General features: G+C 40.7%; 1 protein-coding gene across 5 annotated transcripts in view; it reads right to left on the bottom strand.

Moving 5' to 3' along the window:
• Nucleotides 1–13,751: 13,751 nt before the first annotated feature.
• Nucleotides 13,752–23,838, bottom strand: part of PTK2B (protein tyrosine kinase 2 beta) — a 509,984-nt gene continuing 499,897 nt past the window's right edge. For all 5 annotated transcript variants that reach the window (XM_085613103.1, XM_085613101.1, XM_085613104.1 and 2 more), the window contains 3 exons: nucleotides 19,104–19,262; nucleotides 17,132–17,212; nucleotides 13,752–16,261 (listed from right to left, as the gene is read on the bottom strand). In XM_085613103.1, coding sequence (XP_085469229.1) covers nucleotides 16,046–16,261; nucleotides 17,132–17,212; nucleotides 19,104–19,262 — 456 coding nt within the window. In that variant the 3' untranslated portion in view covers nucleotides 13,752–16,045. The remainder of the gene's footprint in view (nucleotides 16,262–17,131; nucleotides 17,213–19,103; nucleotides 19,263–23,838) is intronic.

Below are 23,838 nucleotides of genomic sequence, written 5' to 3'. Positions count from 1 at the left end.
GGGACACGAAAAAGAAGGCTGATGTTTTGAGGATCTTTACCGACACATGTGTCACATGACATCGCGATGTCATTGCCATCATTAAAAAGCGCCATTGTCTGTATCCTAAACCCGGCTCCAGCACATACAGGCGATTGGACATGGCGATAAACAAGAAAGCGGGAGGTAAATATGGAGCGCATCGTGACCGGTGGCGCACCTTGTGAACAACTTGACTCTGATGCGCATTATAGATTGACATCGTACCTCCCTGTGTTTGTTCTTGCAGACTGAGAAACTCGCTTCGCGGCCAAAACCTAGATGGACAGTGTGGCCCCTGAGCCAAGGTAAATATTTTTTTTTCTTATGAGGCTGACACAAGTTTGAGTGCTTACAAATGGTTTGGTTTGATTGGTAACACATGCACCCTTTTCTTTTGTTTTTAGCTCACCTTCCAAGTCCTGAGGATAACCCCAAAACACTTTTGGGTTTGAAACGCGTTGACCGTTTTGTTGTGTCCAAACAAGTATCTGTGTTCAATTTTTATATCCGGTCTACAGTGTGTCATGACAACTAATGAAATTGATTTTCACATGACCGGAATATAAAACTGTTTGACCAGCTTCTTCCCCCTGGGTTTATGTTGCATCCTAATAACGTGGTGTACCTTTCCGAACTTCCCTCGGGTCTCTTTTCTGTTTCCTTCTTTTCTTTAGTGTCTGTTGGATTCTGAACTTGATCACACTTTGTAAAACGTTTTTTAGTATGAAATGTATTGTAGTGTTTTATGTGTAATTGAATCACTTTGTTTTATATGGTGTATTGTTTTTGTGGTCCTATGAACGCTTGAAATATTCATGATAATAATAACATGAACTGCTGTTCTAAAATAATGCTTTAAAAAAGTAAAAAAATACAAAAATAAAAACATTTATATGTTCTCCAACTCACGTTGTGTGTCATGTGTGATTGGTAAGAGTGAAGTAGTGAAGAATTATCAGTATTGGCAGTTGTGTCGTTGTATCTATTATAGCCTTACTGATTACGGGTCAGAACCCTTTATTGTTTTGCATAGAAAAATGATCTGGCACACCAGCAACTTCTAGAGGCACAGAGCCTCCTGACACATGTCTGAGGACCCCACCCCCCCTCCACCCTGCTTGTTGCAGTAACACCTGGTGGTGGTGTTGTCAGTCAAAGAATCTGCATCAGCCTTCCCTTGACGGACAACAGGTAGGACTTCAACTGATGTGGAACTAGCCCTCCTCAGAGATCATACCTCCTCCCCCATATGACCTCTATGGCCTAGCAAGGTCACACCTGCCGCCACCTTCACCTCTGGGCGGAGGAGAGAGGAAGGCTTACCACTGGACCAATTGCATTTCGAGCAGCCGCCACTGCACATCTCAAGCTGTCTCTGTTGAAACCTGGATTGCATCAGTCCCACTGCATTGATGCTGGACCCATTGGAACTTCAAGTTCTATTGTAGAGCATACATGTGCCATCTGACATAGGAGACGAGGAGGATGCACAAGGATAAAAGGCCAAAAGCCTGAGATCCTCTGACCCAGGACTGAGCCTGAAACATCAGGATCATTGTCCGGTTTTCATGGATTTATAGCGGTTGCCCTGAACCCCACTGTCTCCAGGTTGCCTCAGTGAATGTAAGCCTCCGCATAGAAGTTCGTTGGGACTTCAGTTTATTGACAGTGAATACAAGTGATGTCAATAAGTCTGCGGTCATTCGGAGGGTGTACACGACTCACTATGGCTAGATAGTTGTTTATGTATGGGAATACTGGTAAGCCTGAACGCTGTCCTAAAGCACTCAAAATGCAGTCTGCCTTCTCAACAAACTGGTGGGATCCAAGCCTGTACCATGTAGAATGCTTTCAGGTGTGTCGCCAAAAGACAACACTGGTACCAAATGCCCTCCCGAGCAATCTGTAGTATCCAGGCCAGAGCAGATAACATACTTTGCTGTGTCCTGTCCATCATGGATCTTCTGAGACAAAGACGCCCTGTGGACTTCAAGAACTACTGGCCATGTTCTGTTGGGCATGCATGCAACAGTTCAGCAAACAAACAGCATTTATAGATCGCAGTGCTAGACTGGTGGAAGAAAACACGTGCTTGCCAAAAGCATCACTCCATTTAGATTCTCTATCCCGGGGAGTGATTGGAAATGGGTTAGTATTCACCTTTCTGGTCAAGGCCTGTACAATAAGGGTGCCTGGAGGATGGAACTTGGTGAGAAAAGCCTGAGTCACCAGGTGTTGGTCTGTGACTTCTGCCCACCCGCCTATCCAAAGGAGGGCAAGGACAAGGCTTTGACTAAGTGGCCATCAAAGAACCAGTGAGGGCATCATTAATAGTAACCCAGGGCTCAGCAGTTGCTGGCTCATGCTGCAAAACCTCCGTTAGAACATTTATCTTGATCGCAATGGAGGATATCTGCAATTCTAGTGCTTTAGCTGCCCCAGTAATAGAGCCTCTGCTTGTAGGTATGACGTGGCAGATGCACCCGGGTTAGAATCAAGTTGCAGGGAGAAACGCGCGAGCGCGCAATCCAAGATGGCCACCTCCCGGTGAGCTCCAGCTTGTTTTCGCCCGTTTTTGATTATAAAACGACAAATTTCTGTCAGCATCTTTTTCTTTATGAGGTCGCTGTAATCTAGAAGCCATTACCTGTTGCTGTGATGTTTTTCCAGCGTTTATGGTCAGCAGAAGTAATGTTTTCCTCCTTCTGGTTCCAGTACCCAGCTCTGCATCGAGGTATTGCCCAGCTTGTCTGTCAGGGGGGCGGAGTAAGTGCTCAAGAGAAGGCCTGCCTTTGGCCTAACCACTCCCACAGTCTATTTTAGCTGCTGCACCAGTAATTTTCAGGCTTTTTTCTCAATCAATACTCTAACTTCTCCTTAACTTTAGATTATTCTATAAATGTAATTCTTTCTACAAGAAAATGGAAGATAAAAATGCTCATTCTCTTCATAATAAAAGGAGACAGCAAGTTTCACCACCTCCAGTTAAATCTAAAGTGATAGAGTCAACTGAACCTTCTTTGACATTAATTATTGATGAAATTCAGGCACTTCGGGCTAATACAGATACAATTGCGTCAGAGATTAAAAACTTGCGTAAAGATATGGCTAGTTTGTCAATGAAAATCTCTGATAATTCAATTAAAATACAAGATAATAAAGTTAAAATTGACGCTTTTACTCCACTTGTAGCGAAAATATCACCTATATCTACACTCCTTTTGGATATGGAAAATCGTAATAGACAATATATCTTACACATTTTCAATTTACCAGAAGATGTTGAAGGTTCCAATTGCAGATTGTATTTGGGAAACCTGATTCCTGGCCTCTTAAACATCACATTTTCAGAAAAATTTGAAATTGATAAGGCACACAGGATTCCTTCTCATCGCAACCCTCATCAGACAAAGCCTAAACAAATGATCTTTAAAGTTCTCAGCCACCACCATTTTGCAAAGCAGCAAGAGAAATTCCTTCATGGAGGCTGTTTCAATTCGCAAGGAATTCACTGCTCTTCGTCCTCAACTAAGAAGTCTTGGATTCAAATATGGCCTTTTCGATCAATCAACAATGTGCATTTGGAAAGATAATTTCTCTAAATCCTTCCATCGTCCTGAAAAACTAAGACTGTTGCTGGATCAACATTCACAGCACTCAATGGATATTCGCGACTCTGCTACTTGAATATTACTGTTACGTATATTTTGACAAATTGATGATTTATTTTCTCATAGGGCTCCAATGGTTCCGGTCATGCTTGTAAAGAGTGTGTGCGTTTCATTCCTGTTATTAATGTTTCTTGTTTGTCATTTTTCCACGTTTTGTTCGTTTTCTTTTTTTACCTATTCTCTCCTTTTCACTTGTTTCTGGAGCTACTATTTTTCACACTCTTTCTTTACTTCTTTCTCCTCTTCTTGATCCTCTTCTTCCTTCTTTTTATTATGGCTAATTTTCATAATATCAAAATAGCCTCTTTAAATGTCAAGGGGTTACGCCATCCAGTTAAGCAAACAAAAATTTTAGATAATTTAGGCAGTTGTAAAGCGGATATTTGTTTTAAACAAGAAACTCCTATTGATGACAAAATCTTTGATTATATGAAAAAAAATGGGTTGATAGTATTGTCTCTTCTGCAAATGGCAAACAAATGGAGTTGCTATCCTTTTTGCAAAAAGGCTACATTGTCAAATTTTGAGTACATTTTCAGATACTGATGGCAGATATGTTATAGCTAAAATTAAAATTCAGGATTCAGTTGTGATTTTGCTAAATGTGTATGGTCCAACTGCTGATGATCCTATTTTTTGGTCCACTCTAACAGAAGTTCTTAAATTGGGTAAAGTTCCTCTTATAGTTGGAGGAGATTTTAATATTATATCTGATCCCTTATTAGATAGATTAGCTCTTACTAAATTTCGACCTTCTAAAGCTTTTTTTGCATTTAAATCATTTCTTCAAACTACCAAACTAGTTGATATTTGGCGATTACACTTTTCTACAGAAAAAATATTTTTAAAAAATGTATAACCCACACAACTTTCACTCCAGGCTTGATTACCTTTTAATTTCCAGACAACTAATTAACTCTGTAGTCACTCCTATAATTGATAATATTGATATATCGGGTCATGCCTTAGTTTCTTTTATTTTGAAATTGAATTCAAATTTTACTTCGCAATCCAGATGGAGAATGAATACTGGTATTGTACTTAATGAACAAAATAAACCTAAACTTTTAAATGCTAGTCATGATTACTTCCTTCTTATTCCAGAAGGATCTAGGGGCATATGTATCAAACTCCCCTTTAGCGAATCCTAATTTGCGAGATTTTGCGATTCGCAAATGCAGATTCGCTAAACGGGATGTATAAAATAAATCGCTAATCATTTGCGATTACTTAAAAATCGCAAATAATTCGCAGAATCCCGTATTGCGATTTCTTAATAGCGAAATTCGCTAATTAAGAAATCGCAAAAACGGGAATCTGCAAGCCTGGTGCAGGCTGATGACATCACAAACAGGAAACTGTAGTGATTGCCTGCACCTGCTCACCTGAGCCACACCCAGAGGCTGCTTGTGGAGTGTGAGGAGGCTTTCCTGGAGACAGCAACCAGCAATGGATCCCAAACAAAACCAGCAGGGCAAGGATGCAGAAAAAAGAAAGAGAAAACACAAGTTTTCAGAAAAGGAGCAGGAGGTCCTCATTGAGGAGATGGTCTGCAGCCATGAGCTCCTCTTTGGGAAGAAGGCACTCAAAGTCCCAGAGGCCAGGAAGAGGAAAATCTGGCTGGAAATACAGAGCAAGGTGAATGCTGTTGGAGTCACCACACGCACCATCGAGGAGCTGCGCAAGCGGTGGTATGATATGCGCCAGAGGTCCAAGGAGAGGGTGGCAGCCAGACTCAAGGATGCCAATCAGACTGGAGGAGGACCATCCACTGCAGAGCAGCCAACCCCCCATGAGGAGCTCGTGGAGTCTACCCCCCTGCCTGAGAGCGTTGGTGGATTGGCTGCAATAGACAGCTCCGACCCCTCATCCAGCAGACAAGGTAACATGCATGCCAAATCACCCTGCACTCCTCCCCATCCCTTGCACACTCCCCCAAATGCGCATAGTAAACTCCCAACATGCCAATCCAGCCCAGGTCTTACAGCACACCCAGCAATGCATCATGGGACTCGTAGTACTGTGTCTGACTGTGTGTCCATGACACCATCACAATTAAATGCAACATATGTGTTTTGGGGATCATTGAATGGAAATGTGTCAGAGGTTAGCCGTCAAAGAATAGTAACTTTATTGAGTGCCACATGCAGACAGTAACACAAACTCATGTAGTCCCCTTTACATCCACAGCACACGGCATGCCACAAGAAGACAGCGCAGAGGGAGAGGAGCCTGCAGACCCTGCGGACTCCAGCGATGACACAGAGCAGCAGCCAATTCAGCGCAGGAAGCGCGCACATGTGCCCCCACTGCCTCCATTTGAGGACGAAGTCCCAGCAACAGGCGATGACACCGACAGGAGAGAGGGGAGTCAGGGTGTGACAGACATGCCTTGTCATGACGCACCAACACCAAGGCAAAGGGAACAAGCCACATCCAGGTCAAGGCCCAGGAGCAGCACTGCAACAGAAGGAGAAGGCACCGTGTTCTCCGGCTTGGAACAGTGCATGCTGCAGGAACAGCGCCTGCAAAGCAAGGCAATGCGGTCAATAAATCGCCAGCTAGGCCGCATACATCAGGACAATCGCAACATGGTAGCGGCAATACATGAGCTCTGTGCTACTTTGAGGGACACCCAAGCTGCCAATGACAGGGCTGGACGACGTGCCAATGCACGGCTACACAATTATACAAAGGCAGTCAACTGCCTCTGCACCACCACCAGCGCCCTCACACGCAGAAAGCGTAACCATGCAGGTGGACATGGCACATTGCTGCCAGGACATTGCACGAGGGCTAGAGCAGGTAACCACTGCTGTGGAACAGCTGCAGACAGCCAATGCTGGTGGCAGCGCACTAATGGCCTCTGCTGAGAGTGAGGACACATCGAGTCGCAGCAGCTGCGGGGACATTGACTGCAACACGGGTGCTTTTACCCGAAAAGTATGTTTGCCCTATTACTTGTGCCTTCTCTGCACTGTGTGTACAACATGTGCTGGGGACAATTACAATTTCTTTCATGTGAAGTGTGATTAAACACTTGACACATTATCAGGCTTTGTAGTCTCATTTCCTCAATACTCACCTAAAAGTAGTTTCGTGTGATCTCAGTCCGTATCTGGCGTCCAGCAGCTGCCCCAACTCCTGGTGCTGGTCTGGCAGGGGGAGCAGGGCGCTCGTCATCCGATGTGTCTGTATCGGTCACATCAATTGTGGTGCCTTTCCTCATTGCCATGGTATGTAGCATTGCACAGCTTGCCACGATTTTACAGCAGGTCTCAGGGCTGTATTGCAGTGCGCCTCCACTTTTATGCAGGCACCTGAAGCGGCTCTTCAGGATTCCGAAGGTTCGCTCAATGACACAGCGTGTAGATCTGTGTGCCCTATTGTAGCTCCTCTCACTTGCATTTGCAGGATCCAGGTATGGGGTCAGGATGAAGTCGTGCACTGCATAGGCACTGTCACCTGCATGGAAAAAAACACAATAGGTGAGTCAATGTCCCCCCCCCCCTCAAGTGATGTAGTGGATGTATTGATGTGTGCAATGTATTTACCGAGCAGGTACCCCTCCCCAAACTCTCCAGCACTCAGACGTCTGTGTATTCCACTGTGTCGGAAGATGAAAGAGTCATGTGTACTGCCGGGGTATTTGGCTACGATGTCTGTTATGAGATACTTAGCGTTGCACACAATCTGTATGTTGAGGGAATGGTAGCATTTCCGATTCCTGTAGACATATTCAGTTTCTGCTGGGGGTGTGATGGCCACATGGGTCCCGTCAATGCAGCCAATGACGTGGGGGAAACGTGCAATCTGGTAGAAGTCCAGTATCGTTTGCTGTAATGCCTGTTGGGTGGTGGGGAAGTAAATGTGATGTGAGAGCCTCAGTAGCATTGCATCTAGGAAGGCATGGAAGAAGCGCGAAAGTGCACTCTGTGACACCACACCAACCTCCGCTATGACCCGTTGAAAACTCCCTGACGCCAGGAGGTGCAGGGAGCACAGGAGCTGCACATGTGTGGGAATTGTTTGTGTCCTGCGAGTAGGGTGCTCCAAGTGGGGTTTCAGCTCCTCAATCAGGTCCATTATGGTCTGTGGGTGCAGTCTGTACTTGTCATAGATGTCCTCTTCAGTGTTCTGGAACAGGGTGATGCGCAGCCTGAAGATACGTTCCTGTCGCATTCTCCTGTGAGCAAGGGCCCGAATACGCAGCCTCCTGGCTATCACGTACATTGCAGCCATTGTGGGTGTGTTTGTTGCATTGTGGGCTGGTTTTTGTACCTTGCACCAGTTTACCACCTGCAAGCAATTGGTGTTAATAGCGATTTCTTAAATTGCGATTTTTGCGAATTCGCAATTTGCGACAATTTCATACATGTGTTTGCGATTTCTTAGCTAGCGATTTCTTGTTAGCGATATTCGCAACGCTAAGGAATCGCAAATTAAGTATTCACTAGGAAATTCGCTGTTTTCTTGTTTCGCAGCCTAGGAAATCGCTAATTTAGAGATTTCTTATTTTTCAGTTTGGAATATACATATGAAATAGCGAAAAATCAGTCGCAAACGCTGTTTTTTGCGATTCGCAGCGTTTGCGACTAATTTTTCCTTTCATACATATGCCCCCTACTTCCATGGTGAATAGATGGGATGCTTTTAAAGACCATATAATTAGAGGAGTTTCTATTTCTCTTATGGCCCATGGAAATAAGTCTTTTAATGCAAATATTAAAAATTTAGATAAACAAATCGCAAAATATGAAAGAATTTTTATTACATCTAATGATCCTCAATATAGATTCAAGTTGCAAAAATTAGATATGAATTTAATTCAAACCTTAGCAGAAGAGCAGGTATTCAACTATCAAATTCTAAAGCCAAATTTGGCTTTAATGCTAACAGATCTGGAAGATTGTTAGCCAATAATTTACGCATTAAAAAAAGATAAAGCACAAATAAATTCAATTCATGGCTCTGATGGTAAAATTGCTTTATTCCAAAATGATATTGTTAATGAATTTCTAGATTTTTATACCACTTTATATAATAAACCTGATTTTGATGATGCCTCTTTAATTGATTCTTTTTCAGATAAATGTGGATTACACAAGATTTTCCAATCTGATAAAATTGATCTTGACTCGCCCATTACTCAAGATGAAATTTTAATAGCCATAAAATCTCTTTAAAAAAAGAAATCCCCGGACTAGATGCTATTCCTGCTGAGTTTTATAATGAAGTTCACCTACAGCTTATTCCTCATTTATTTTAACTTTTTACTTTTTTTGGTTCTACGGGAATTACTTCTGGTTCTTTTACTGAAGCTTTAATTATTGTTTTACCCAAGCCGAATAAAGACCCTACTCTTGTGTTAAATTATCGTCTGATTTTTTTTAATAAACCAAGATTGTAAGTTGTTTGCCAAAATACTTGCTACTAGATTATCCTCTGTGTTGGACTCTGTTATACATCTGGATCAATCTGGTTTTATGAAGAATAGATATTCTGCTAATAATACGAGAACTTTGCTACATGTTATTGAAAAAGGATCTACTTTATCTCTACCATCAGGAATTCTCGCTCTAGATGTTGAGAAAGCTTTTGATAAAATTCACTGGCAGTTTTTATTTCGTACTTTATTATCATTTAATTTTGGTGACATGTTTATCCGTATTATTTCTACTTTATATTCTTCACTTATTGCTCGTTTATTTAATAATGGCCAAATTTCAAACCAATTCTCTCTTTTCAGAGGTACAAGACCAGGTTGTCCTCTTTCCCCGCTTTTGTTTCTTCTTGGTATCGAACCTTTACTTACTTCTATAAGAAAATGTAACAAAATTATTGGAATCAATATCAAAGATGTTATTATTAAAACTTTAGCTTATGCAGATGATGTACATTTAATTATTAGTGATCCTTTATCCTCTTATCCCTCCCTAATGGAAATTATTTCGTATTATTCCACTGTTTCTGGGAAAAAATTAAATACCAATAAAACGGAATTTTTTCCTTTAAATAATTACTGTACTCCTGATATGCTACCTTTGAATGACATTATTTGGCAAAAGGACAAATTTAAATACCTTGGTATTATATTCTCTTCATCTATGAAATCAACAATATCTATAAATTGTAACTCCATCTTAAATTATATTAAGGATAAAATCTCCAAATGGTCTTCACTTCATCTTTCATGGTGGGGCAGAATGGACTCTATAAAAATGACTATTGCACCTGAATTTTTTTTATACCCTTGCTATGACTCCTACTCAATTTCCTTAAAAGTTTTCTAAAACTGTTGACAAACTCCTCTCCAAATTTCGTTTTGAATAACAAGTCAGCTCGTATCAGTTATAAAAAATTGAAAATAACCCAATTGTAATGGGGGTTTTGGATTACCTGACTTTTTTCTTTATCACAAAGCTTTTATTTTAAAACAAAGCTCTTTGTGGTTTAACCACTCTTTTCTGAGTAACCCTCCTAATTGGCTTCTTATCGAGAAAACTTTGACAGAACTTTTCCTCTAGCCACTTTGCTAACTATGTCTAATAAATCTCCATTTTGTCATAAATCTGTTATTTTAAAGTCCACCAAACAAATTTTTAATTATTTAGATTTAATTTTTCAATCACCCATATCCACTACTCAAGACATGTCATTATGGTATAATCCAGTCATAAAACTTAATAGAAATGTTAGATTTTGTCGATCATGGATCAAAGCTGGTATTTTTTACCTTAAAGATGTTTATTATAATAATGCTTTTATATCATTTGAAACTTTACAAATAAAATATCTTTTACCTCCTTCTGATTTTCTCAAATATGAATCTTTATGTAATTCTATTTTAGATTAATGTCCTCCTAATATTCCTTCTAATGTTAAATCAGATTTATCAATTTATATTCAAACTGTTTCTACTTTATCTCATGGCGTTTCTGTATTATATAAAAAAATGTCTATCTCTCTCTCAAGGATCCAACATTGATATGATCTCAACATTTTGGAATAATGAGCTTTCAACTAGGGGTGGGCGGAATTACCGGAAGTGCCTTTCGCCAAATATCGCGAAACGGCACAAAATCTCCGCGATCTCGCGATATTTCGCGTGATCGCTGAGATTTTACTTCCGGTTGGGGTTTCATAGTGGGGGAAAGGGCAGGAAGACGTTGCCCGCCGCTGGTGTGTGGGGCGGGACTTCCATGCAGTTCACATGCCTCTTGTTTAGGGCCAGAGACCGATCAGAGCAGCAGACGAGGAGACAGAACCTCGTGGTGTCAGGAACTACACGGGGATTGCGCTCGAGAAAGTCATGGCTGCACAGAGCTCCATCAAGGACCACAGCTAATTTTTGACGGTAGATATGGAGAGAAAAGCACAGCACACCACGGCGCCGACGGGCCCCTCGAGTCAGCTGTCCATCAGTGGGGGAAAGGGCTGGAAGACGTTGCCCGTCGCTGGTGTGTGGGGCCCGGCTTCCATGCAGTTCACATGCCTCTGGTTTACAAAGGGCCAGAGACCGATCAGAGCAGCAGACGAGGAGACAGAACCTCGTGGTGTCAGGAACTACACTGGGATTGCGCTCGAGAAAGTCATGGCTGCACAGAGCTCTATCAAGGACCACAGCTAATTTTTGACGGTAGATATGGAGAGAAAAGCACAGCACACCACGGCGCCGATGGGCCCCTCGAGTCAGCTGTCCATCAGTGGGGGAAAGGGCTGGAAGACGTTGCCCACCGCTGGTGTGTGGGGCCCGGCTTCCATGCAGTTCACATGCCTCTTGTTTATAAAGGGCCAGAGACCGATCAGAGCAGCAGACGAGGAGACAGAACCTCCTGGTGTCAGGAACTACATGGGGATTGCGCTCGAGAAAGTCATGGCTGCACAGAGCTCCATCAGGTAAGGAGTCGCCAGGACCACAGGTGATTTTTGACGGTAGATATGGGGAGAAAAGCACACCTGCCCAGCCTCGACCTAGCTCCTGAATGTTTTGTGCTGATTAATGCTATACTGAATTTATTTTGTTCAACTTACTCGACGACAATTTCCGTTCCGCCCGCGGAAATCGCGACAATTCGACATTTTCGCGTTCCGCGCGGAACACGAAAATGTCGAATTGTCACAATTTCCGCGGGCGGAGGGAAACTGTCGCCCACCCCTACTTTCAACCTTTTTATATATTGATACATAGAAAGTTATTTGGCTTAATAGTATTTTTGGTTTGTTGCCTGTTTCGCTCTATCAATCTAATTTATATATTTTATATAACTGTTTATGGACTCCACTACGTTTATTTCAAGCAAAACTTCTTCCATCCTCAACTTGTTGGCACTGTAATTTACATACTGGCTCGTTAAAACATATGCTTTATGACTGTCCTACTGTTTTTAAGTTTTGGACCAAAGTTTGGGATATTATAAAGAAGGTACTTAATATTCATGAGGATGTTTCACTCAAACTGTTAATTTGTAAATCTGTTGTTCTTTCACATAAAGTAAATAACTTAGAAGGTAAACTTTTCAATTTTCTATTATCAGCAGCTTTTAAATCCATTACATGTTGGAAAGACATTTCATTATTATCTGTTCATGTTTGGTGGTCATGGGTTATTTTTACTAGAAGAGGAGCTCAGTTATCTTTGAATGGCATTAATCATAATTCTAATTCTTATCATTCTTTCTGGAAAACTGTTGATATATATTTATCTTCTTAAATATGCATTTATATCCAGTTGTTCATTGCTATTATAATAGTCTAGTCTCATTGTTATAGTAGCTCTATTTTATTATCATCATTATATAGATTTATATTTGCCCCCTTCCCTCCCTTTTATTTTTCTAGGAATATTATATTTACAGTTTTTTCCTATTGTAATTTAATGGCTGTTTTTCATTATAATTCAATTGTAATTGGGTACTTTTTCGGTACTATTTTTTTGTATTGTCTCTTGTTTATTGTTTAATATGAAAACTCAATAAACTATTTTGAACATAGACTCAAGTTGCAGGAGGATTAATTGCTCTTTCATAGCACATCAATCAGACTCAAGCCAAAGTAGGTTAAGGGTCTGACATTGGCCTCTGCACGAGATCATCCTCCAGCTCCAGTGGCGCTGCCCTCGGGGTCAGGGTAAAGTGGGTTTCAGGGCTGGAGCAGATGGCATTATACATAGTAATGAGTCCCAACAGGGCAGACAGTGTGAGTAACCCAACTGGGGGAGCCCAAAGGTGCAGAAGTGGAAGCAGGAAATGCATTAAACATTTGCAGAATGACCTCCTTAAAGGTCTCAATTTGGAGGAAGGCCTGGGACATTTGAGGCATGTTGAGACGAGCTGAACAATTGGTTCTGTAGTTGAAGACCTTGATGTAACTGGCATTGTGACGCTCTCACGCCTTTTCTATGGTATTAGAATGGCAGGGCTGGGCCAAGTATTGCTCCGCTTTCCTATGCTTGCGTATAGAAATGGACATTGACTTGAGCGCGAAGTTGAGCTGTTGAAGGAACAGCCTCAGGTCCAGGACCGAGCCAGAGATTTGGATTTTATTTTACTCATATTTTATTTTATTCTGCATATTGAAGTAATAGTGCTTTATCTTAGATCGTACCATACATTTTGTACGTTATTTTATTGATTTTCAAAATTTTAAATAAATTGAACTGAAATATTATAAATTGTAAATAGATACTGCTAGAGGCATTTAATCTCTTACAAATGCACTATGGAGACCAACATAAATGTTTTTCTGGATCTGTGCAAAACAATATTTTATTTAAAAAAATTGTATTTATATTTTTGAAAATGAGAAGCTTGTTTGAATTTTTTTTTTAGTACACTGGCATCTATCGTTTATAATTACTTTGACGTTGCTGTTGGACGAGGCGGTGCTTAAGACTTACCTGATTATTAGATTTGCAGCGATTTAAAAATGTCACTTAATTTTTTCTGAATGACGGCCATTCGGATACAGAAAGAGCTGGTGAAAGAAGGGTAGAGGAGGACCCAGTGGAAGGAAGTTGACCTTCCTACCATTTTAGAAAACCAAATACATGAGAGATCATTTTCAACATACATTTTTAATTGTTTTCCATGGGCCCAACCCCACAACAGCAGGGTGAACCCGAGTACACAGGAAATGAGGAGCAGGAACAAACACTGGGAATAATCTTGTGCAGAAAACACCCACTTAAAAAGTAAAAGTAAAAGGTACTTTTGGCCTTATTCACAGTAAAAATATAGTGGCCCGATTCTAAATAAATATTCCTTTGTCGTGCCCTTCCTCAGAGTAATGTAAAATGGTACCAGTTTTCATTCCTATAAAATGTCCTTACTTACTGGAGAGCTAAGTTCATGGTATATTTAGATTCAACATAAGCTCCACTGTTTAGGCCCCAGGTCCTTAAAGATCAGCTGCCTCTTAAAATGGAGTGTTACTGTATGGAAGAAAACACACTTTGGGCTTGAATTACTTTAATCTATTCCTCCTTCAATGCGAAGAACATGTCCTGCTATGTTATGTTCTGTTATCGGTATTTTTATAGCTCACTATCACCCATGAGAGTATCCAGGCGCTATGGGAGGCTAGAGTTTCATTATGGGTTGTTTATAGGTAGTGTTAGGGTAAGGCTTAGGATTAAGTGTATTTTCAGTTATTTATATTTTTTCTTTGAGAAGTTTGTGTAATCCTCTAAAAACCATACAAATTCCCATTTTTTCTGTGGGTGGAGGGACTGACAGGTTCCAACTGAATCTATACACTTTCACAGGCATTTTGTACATGGGTGCACTTTGTATTTAGTCGGTTGTGAGTAAAAGCTAAGCAAGATATGCATTCTATTACAAATTATCTTGATTTGCTTGCGATAAAAAAATAACCATGGGGTGCACTCACGCACAAAATACTTGTGATTGCTTAGAACCAGCTAACAATTCCAAGGGAAAAATAAAATAGCGTGTAGAAAATGGAAACTACACAACTATGGGTAAGTCAAAATCAAAACCCTGCGAAATCAAACATTCATACACTACAGGGCAGTGGTCTACAAAGAAGATCATTTTAACAGAGACTGTAATAGTTATGGTTACGCTTAGGGATACAGAAAGGTTTGGGATAGGAAGAACTGATTGTAGCAGGTGGGTTGTGAGTACTGAAGTAAAGTTAATTGAAAAAAGAAACATTGTAGTGGGTTCCTTGAGGAAATTCTGTGCAATGGTATCCTTTGTGTAGTCTTCTCTGAAATGGCATAGCTTCCTAGTAAACACCAATCTATCACCTAGTCAATTTTACAAGGAACGTAAAAGATGTTACCAAGAAGAGACTGTGACTGGAGAAGATTGCTAAGATTCTGAAGACTTTTAGAAGAATGCATGCAAGAACCCATGAACACCTTATTTATCAGTACAAGTGAGAGCCTACAAAAAATGTCCCCTCTCACCGGAAAATCAAATATAGATAAGGAAAAAGTAATAGTAAATAAGCCATTGATATGATTGAAAATACTGAACAAAGCTTAACCACTGTTTTTTGTTTAAACAAATAATCAAATATAAAGACTTTTTCACAAAAATACTTATACATTTATGTCAGACTACTTGTGTTTTGGCTTCTGCTTTTGGCCTTTCTCGCTTATATACTATTTTAAAGAGCCTTAATGCAAATATTGTTCCTGTTCATATTGAAACGGACCTCCCAGAGCTCAGAAGCACTTTATATTTTTGACTCACAGTTCAAAATAGACAAAAGGAAATTTATGTGCAATCTACTGCAGTCATTGCTATTAGGAGTGACATCCACCTGGAGATAAATTAGTGGACCACTAAAGAGCATATTCCTTGGAACCTCAAGCCTAATTGCCATTTTCATTCTCCAGTTAGAAGAAAAAAATAAAAATGGTGTCCCTGTTTTGAGAAATACAGTCACCTGGATGAATTGCAGTATGCTCTGTCAAATAAACATTACTTCCAATCAAATAAAAAAGGACATCAGCACAACGGCCAAGGGGCTCAACGTCGACCCTGAGGAAAACCTGCAACTAGAACTGCAAAAATAATTTCTACACGACTTGGAAATGTCCCTGTTCCTTGTAGGTTCTCATGGCCCATCCTGACAAGTCTTGAGGGGTCTTTCTTTTATGGAAGCTCCATTCTCCTCTCCACTCTGTTCCTCATGGACCTTTAGCAGCATTGGATACAAAGACGTCTGCGATTCCCTCGATGAACATGCACCACCAGGACTGAGCAGCCTCTCTGTATTCGTAAAATCGATAAATACAACACAAAGGGAGGGTATCTGGCCGGAAGCAGCGCTGAGCTTGAAGCTGTATTTTGGATCCTGCGCTGGAGTGTTGACTCCCATCAGTCTATGGCGGGTTTCGCTAAGTTGCCTATCACCCTGGCCTGGTCAACAGCATCAAGCAGGTTCTTTGCATCCACAGCCAGGGTGTGAGCTGCTGTCAGCATCTGTTTCTTGCACTCCTCGCTCAGTGAAGTCATTGAGTTTTGCTGGGCCATGCGCATCTTATTGATCAGCTCTGCAAGGTCTTTATTTAGTAGTTTCTGTGTCCCTTCGATCTGCAATTAACAAAAAATAGAGATCGTCAGACAAATATGTGAACTGAAATTACAGCATGTTCGCCTTCCAGAAACGGGTAAATTGTTTTTACCTGCACATGATATTTTCACTTTTTGTCTGGTATGTACAAAAACCTCTTGTATCTGAAAGTGTTTTCACAGAATTGACTCTGCACAAGGTCATTATTAAGTGTTTTATCCACACCATGCTTGGCCCACAGCAGCATGCCTGAAGTACATCTAATATTGCCATTTGTGGGAAAACATATATTGTGACGTTCAAGAAAGAGCTAACTTCCTGATAAGCATGCATATTTAAAATTAATACAAAAAAATATTATCATCTGAAACCCTTTTAGCCGTTATGTGTGTGTAATAACAACTAATCTGTTCTGTCTTTTTGAAAGAATACCTTCATATTACCGTATTAGCTATTCGTGCATCCATGTGTTCATCACCTTTTCTAAACGATATTATGACCCTTCCTCAATTTATAGTATAGTAAGGTAAACCTACTCAAAGTATTTTCAATTGATCATCACCACCATATTTCAATTGCACCTAGAGGATGAACATATTTGTAAAAAGAATTCTATGTTGTCCTATCAATTTTAAGACTGCAACGAAATAAATAAATTAGCAAATCCTTTCACCGTGAAAATTCATAAAAAAGTCCCTTGAGGGAGCCCTTTTACAATAGTTTTATCAAGAACTAAGGCACAAAGCAGTAGCTATGAGTATGGAAATATTTTTTCATCAACCCACAGTGTTACTTTAAAGGCTTCCCATAATTGCCTGTTTCTAATTAACCTTCGATGGGCATGCACAAATACTCAGCATCATTATCCTCATAACATTCCCTGGGCCTACCTCAGTACGTGATGTTGAAGGTAGTGTCGGCAGAATCTCATCCACACTTGTTATTAGCAGTCGAAGGGTCAGTCCCACATTCTGTAAACAAGATAACACCAGCTTGAACAATGCAAGCAACATACTGCAACAGAATCATGCCATCCTTCCTACTGCTAGAGCAGAGAACAGGGGCTCCCCAAATCACTAAGGATTGCATTGACAGTGAGCACGGTGTTGCAGAACTAATTCCTGCAACACCACAGAACACAGTGCTGTGACATCACATACACTGGTCATTACAATTCAGTCCCCTGCAAGTTATGGGTAAGATTCAGAATTTTTTTTCCTCCAAACTGCGTGTGTGCCGACTGTGGGGAAAAGCATATTCACATTAGATCACCCACAAACAATATTTCTCTCTACTTTAAAAAAATAGTCTTTGGACCAAATGACACATCCTGTTAAAACTTTGGAAGCCATTACATAAAATACGCCTCCTGGTACAGAATAGCTGAGGATTCTCATCAGTGATAAAACTGTCCCAGTGGGACACAGTGATGGTTTACATTTCACTCACATAGACCTCAATGCATGGGGATATGCCTCTTTCAAATGATATCCATCTTCTTCTGAAGGTGCGGCTGGGTGCAAATGTGTTTCTACCAGGGACATTGCGTCAGAGTGCCCCTTCACCACATTGTCCGAATCTACCGAGCAGGGGCATTTCTCAATGGTAGTCCAGAGGACCCCTGGGAGATGTGACTGGGTGGAAGGAGATATCACTATGTAATTTCTTTCCTTACCACCTGGGAATGTATACCAGGTGGGGATATTTGCAATCCACCTTGCCAGGCCATAAATGTTCTATAATGGGGGCCATGGATCATGAGTGGCCTTCATCATTGTGAGACTCTAGATGTGTATGCATCAAACAAATATAGAAATACATCCTAGTACAGAGGAATACGTTTGCCACAGTATCGCATATTGTATAGTTTATAGGTTGAAACCACAAGTGCTAAAGAGGAAGTCATCATTTTATACAGAGAGGTGTTTTTCCGAAAAATGTCTGCTTTTAATTGTAATAATAGAACCCTTAACCAATAATCATCTCAGACAGTATGCCTTAATGCAAGCTCTATAGATACATTCAAAATACATGGCTCAATCACAAATATTGTTTTAAGAGGTAGAAATCTACTCTTCATAAGTTCTCTCCTAAATTTGGAGTGGATTTCAAAATTCTATTCACAAAAATACCAAAAGCAATGAACGGAAATCTCTAAAGTTTTTGAATTTCCATAACTCTATCGACCCTGAATCTACTCCACGGGCACTTGTGAAAATCATTCATTAGGTAAGTATAACAGTATGCATTTGTCAGTGCTACTTTTTAAAACTTTTTCCCACAGAGAAAATATTTTCTGTGTAAAGAAAACCATTCACCTACTCCCCCATAAAATAGTTGGTGACCATTTAGGGTTTTCTGGAGCTCAGCCACTAATTGGTGACACTGCTGTGCTGCCAAGTCAGAACACTTAACTCAGAGGCTAGTGCCCCAAGACCACCCTTAATTTAGAGCATACAACTCTAATTTGTCATGCTCGGGACAATCCTGCCATGTGAACAGCTCCCTGCACTGGATCCGGAGGAGATAAATTGTTTTTTAATAGATTTTGGTGGTATAGTGCTTTCTGTTACAAGCCTCGGATGCTTTCTCCGTAGCTTACCCTGAACCCTATTTCTCATATTTCAAGCTGATCGTGGCTATGACCAGGATCTAACACAAATCTCACAAAGGATAATGATCCTCTCCATCAGCCAGTAGAAGGACTATTGGCTTTCCATGGCATCAGCACACATCCTCTACATAATCCGAGAAGGGTCTCATGTCCATTCTCTGGCAGACACTAAAAGACTCAGCAGCCAGTGAGCATCCAGGAGAGGACCACACATCACTACCATAGCAGGGGGGGTCTTTGGTGCTCACCTTTACAACAAGAGGATACCCATCAGGAGGAAGCTGGCCAACATCATTCTTGAGCTGAAGCACTGCTTTGACCAGCTCCATCACATTGAAGTAAACTTTATCTTCTGTTCGGTCCAGGTTTGCAGTTGGAGTTGGCTGAATAGGCTGGATGGGCTGAGCCTAAAACCGTAAAAAGCAGAACTTGTAAAGCATGGAGTCAAAAGCATGATGAATAATAACAATAATGTAGATGAGAAAATGGCATGCCCCTGCCCAGCAATTGTAAACCTTTCCAGTAATCTCAGACACAAACCATGGTCAGCCCCACACACAGAAATGAACTTGACCGCAGGAAATTCCTGTAATAGTGCTGCCTACTTACAAGTTAATATTAGTGCTACAGCATTGAAAATAATGAATGCCAAAATAAATGGAGTGGAAGCAGAGATGTTAGACAGAGCCGTAATCGAAGGGGAATTAAGCTCTTCTTAAAAAGAAAGGTAAAACAAAAAAAACCCTGTTTTTAAACGTAAAGACACCTACAATTGAAAATCAAATATTTTTTTAAAAAGTGGTTGGAACAAACAATTGAATATAAACCATTTAACATCTAGTGTGAACATGCAAATAGCTGCATGATGCTAATGGCATCATTTAGACTCCTGAGAGCTAAAATGGGTGCAAATTTCTGCACACCTATGAGCAATTGATTTAATTAGGATGCACGATCAAATTGGCATAGGCATTAAACACTAGTTTATAAGTAATTGTAATCGTTCATGTCAAACAGCGTGCAATCTGTACAAGCATTGACAAAAACAGGTGCAAAAACATCTTATCCCCACAGGATATAATCAGGTACAATAGAACAGCAGTTAACTGGAACTAATGTTATTTGCACTAGGATAGTTTTCGCACCAGTTATTGCCTTATGGGTCTAAGAAATCCCATAAAAGAGGAGCTGATGGGAAGTCTGTGAAACAGCACTGTGCATGACATGTGAAGCCAAGTTCATGGTGCAAAGCTGTCATACTGCCAATGACACGTTTACCCTTAGAGGTATAACATTCCCAGCATGCAAAGTGCTTATGCTGGAAAGTCAGGGCTGGCTGAAGGAGCCACACTCAGCCTAATAGGAACTTTGACAGAGTTTCCAGATGGAGCGGTTCGGGCTCGGTTATCATTAGGTTAGCAAGCCCTGACTCTGGACATGACAAACTAGTGTCTAGTGGTAGGTGGAAGTAGCAGAAGCTATGCTGGGCAGGCAAGAATGGCTGAAGATGCTTTAGAATTTGAAGTGTGAAACAGCTCTAGAGTCTTGACTGAATGCCATATGTTTATGGAAACTTCAATGTCAGATGGCAATGTGGGCAAACTTTGAAGTCCAGGGCTGTGCCCAAGACTGGCCAAGACAAAATGTTTTCGCATGCAACCAGCAAAGGCTTATCGAAGCACTGGCTCTGGCAAAACATGGATTTTTACAAGTCCTAAACAATGCACATTGTTGGTGAGGAAAAATTTAAATTAACCATAATCTAGAACTAAAACAGAAGCTCCTACGTAATTCCGAGCTGCGGTTATGCACTGCTGCAGCTTTGGAGATGAGAGCCCTAAACAGCCCACTCAAGATGGGTATCCGGCCAGGCTGCGACACAGGAGTACTTGTTATCATGCACTCAACTTGGCCAATGAGCGAACGGTAATCACAAACAGTGGCTTCATTAAGCATTTAATTGCTTTCTTGCACAATTTTTGGAGATCTATATATTTTAATGGTTCTTGGGAAAGACCTCCCCATTATCTACTTTTTGGCAATAGACTTCATTCAGTCTCATCTGCATTGAAATAATAATAGCACTGTGCTTAGTTGTAGGTAGGTATCGTTTTTCAATTGCACAAACAAATGCAATGCTCTTTGGCGATCCTGAATCTTAGGCACTTTTGATAGCAATATCTTTCCAGCAAGACATGCATGCCAGTCTTAGAAGCCCCATATGATATGGTGGTGGATGTCAAGAATCTTTTAAAGCTAAATCCAGATACAACTGAGCTTCTTTTGGTTAGTACTTCCTACATTGAACTATCGTGTCCCTCTTGTATGGGTCCTCTCCCAAAACCAGACAGTTCCACACGCAACCTCCGGATCCAGGTTGGATTCTGACTTGGGCCTTCGGACTCATGCAACCAAGGTTGGTCAGCCTTGTTTCTTTCTTCTGAAAAAACACTTACATACGTCTTTCTATACACTAATCTGAAGCTCAGAACCCCGATCATAAACGGCATAATTCAATAAATTGGATTATGGAAATGCCACTATCTTGCCAACTACCAAATACTTACTGAATTAGTTACAAAGAGTCCAGAATACAGCAAACTGGCTTATAAATGGCGTAAAAAGTCAAAGTTGATTTCCAGTGCCAGAAGAAACCTATACTGGTTTACAGTTCCTTATAGAATATGTTTTAAAGCCATTACTATTGTACACAAAATGGTCAAGAGAGTTGTCTGGCGCCATACTCAAGGAATACTCAGATCTGGCAATCAATCCCTTTTGATGATTCCCAAATCCTGTTCCCCAAATCATGTACCCTCAACTTTGGTAACAAAGCCTTCTCTGTTGCTGCCCCAAAATCTTGAAACACAGATACCCATTGACATCAATAGAAAATCATCCATCAAGCTCTTCGGAAAGGTCTTAATGCCTACCTATTCAACTTAGATATCGCCAATGACTGGCAGGAAAAGAGGAGACATTTTAAACCGAAAATAGGTAATAAGTATTGGACACTATGACTTGTATATGGTTTTACTGGGAAATCTAAATGTAATCTATTTGTACATTTGATCAAGTAACTTGTATAGCATCCAGCTTGCACTTTCCCTAGACACAATAAGAAGGAGGAACTGCTAAACCCCGCACCAATATTCTAAAAACTAAATTATCTGCAGGAAACTGAGTGTGATTTGTACATAAAGAGTGTCAGCAAGGCTAGGAATTTAACTTACTTCTTACCAACTGATAGTATCAAAGTACTTAAAATATATTTTCATGCATATAACATGTCAAATGTCATTTAGAGGAATGAGTACATAGCTTTCAGAAATTTGCAAATTGATGTATACAAAATGCTATGCTTGATCCCTATGAAACCAAGGAAAAGGCTTGCAAAGAACACCAGAGACCCACACATCCCTCCACATTGACATATGTCTGATCACACTGTTGCAAAATGACAAAGCAAATAGGTCTCAGCAGTGAAAACCGTTGGCGTTGCCAATATTTTTTAAAATGTATCAAATAGCTGCTGTTGATAGAAGTGAATCCAGGAACCTTTTTTAGAAGGCATTTTTTATTTACGAGCAAACCAATTCAAAGATGGCCACAGTGGATGCATGTGCATCCATGGCAGTCATCTTTGAATGGGTTTGGAATATTTCAATAAACCCATTTAAAAATGGCCACGGTGAATGCACACACATCAATTGAGGGCATTTTTTAATGGGCTTGTTTAAATAATACAAAACGATTTCTTGGTGCCTACTATGTATGCATGCACAGGGGTACTCACCAGCGGCCATCTTGAAATTATTTACGATAGGAGCACAGTGATAGTGTAGGGGGCCAAAGAAAGTACAATAAATTTGCCTAGGGGCGGGTAAGGGGGCCACAAGCGGGGGAGAAGCAGGAAGTAACGATGGAGTAGGGGTGGAAATATTTAGAAAATAAAAAGAGGGAAGTGGGTGGGATAAGCAACAGAAGTGATTGGGGAGGGGCTGGAGAAGCAAAAAGAGAAAGAGGACAAACTGAGGAAAGGAATGGGGTGAGCAAAATGAGAAAGTGAGGGGGCTGGGCTAAAGTGATGCTGAAGAAGCACATGGGAAGTGAGCAAGAAAACACATGTACTTAAAGGAAAAGAAAAAGTAGTTAACTGAATGGAAGTAATGTGGAAGGATACAACTCAACTAAGCACTGCAAGTCTTAAGTGCTCTTGGGTGGACCCAAAATAAGAAAAACGAAGACAGTCATTAAATAAAGAGGGGGCAATTCAGATAGAAAAGAAGTTATCCAATTATGAACAAAGGGTTGACCCAAAACATACTGTATGTATATTAGAAACTATAGGTGTCAGAACCTGCTCTCACTCTTCCTTATGACCCGCCAGATCTCAATCTCAGGGTGTCGTGCAGCCAGTAATTTAACTCTGCTTCATGCCTCTAGAGAGGTCAAGGCGATGAGGGCTTAAACTCCTCAGTTCATTGTGCACGAGGATGGTCCCTTGTTGCTCTGGGGGGTGGAGGTTAGTGCAGAAGGTCTGAGTGCTAGCCTCCTGCCAGTCAACCTTGCATTAGTTATTGCAAGATCTCATTCTACCTGGTTGTGGACTTTTTATAACAGGGAATATATTAACGACATAAGTGAGGAAGTCATGAAAGCGTCAGCAGATGTTCCATGAATTAAAGACTTGAAGATCCCAGCTCTCCTCTACGTCAATGACTCCATCCTCATAGCAAAACCCCCTAAAGCCCTGCAGAACCAGCTTCTGGCAATGGAAATGTACTGCAAGGAAAATAACTTGGTGCTTAACATCAGTAAAACAAAAAAAATGATCTTCAACGGCAAGTATGCATTTTATTTTTCATAAACCATGAGAAACTAGATGAAGTTGCAGCCTTTAAAAATCTAGGTGTGATAATTACCAAAACAGTAACATTGACAACCCATATACAAACCATTAGGGCAACTCAGAAGCCGCCA

This window comes from Triturus cristatus, chromosome 6 (genome assembly GCF_964204655.1).
Source record: "Triturus cristatus chromosome 6, aTriCri1.1, whole genome shotgun sequence".
In the NCBI taxonomy this organism is placed as follows: Eukaryota; Metazoa; Chordata; class Amphibia; order Caudata; family Salamandridae; genus Triturus; species Triturus cristatus.
The sequence above is the reverse complement of the archived record's forward strand: the minus strand, read 5'-3'. Positions and strand labels throughout refer to the sequence as shown.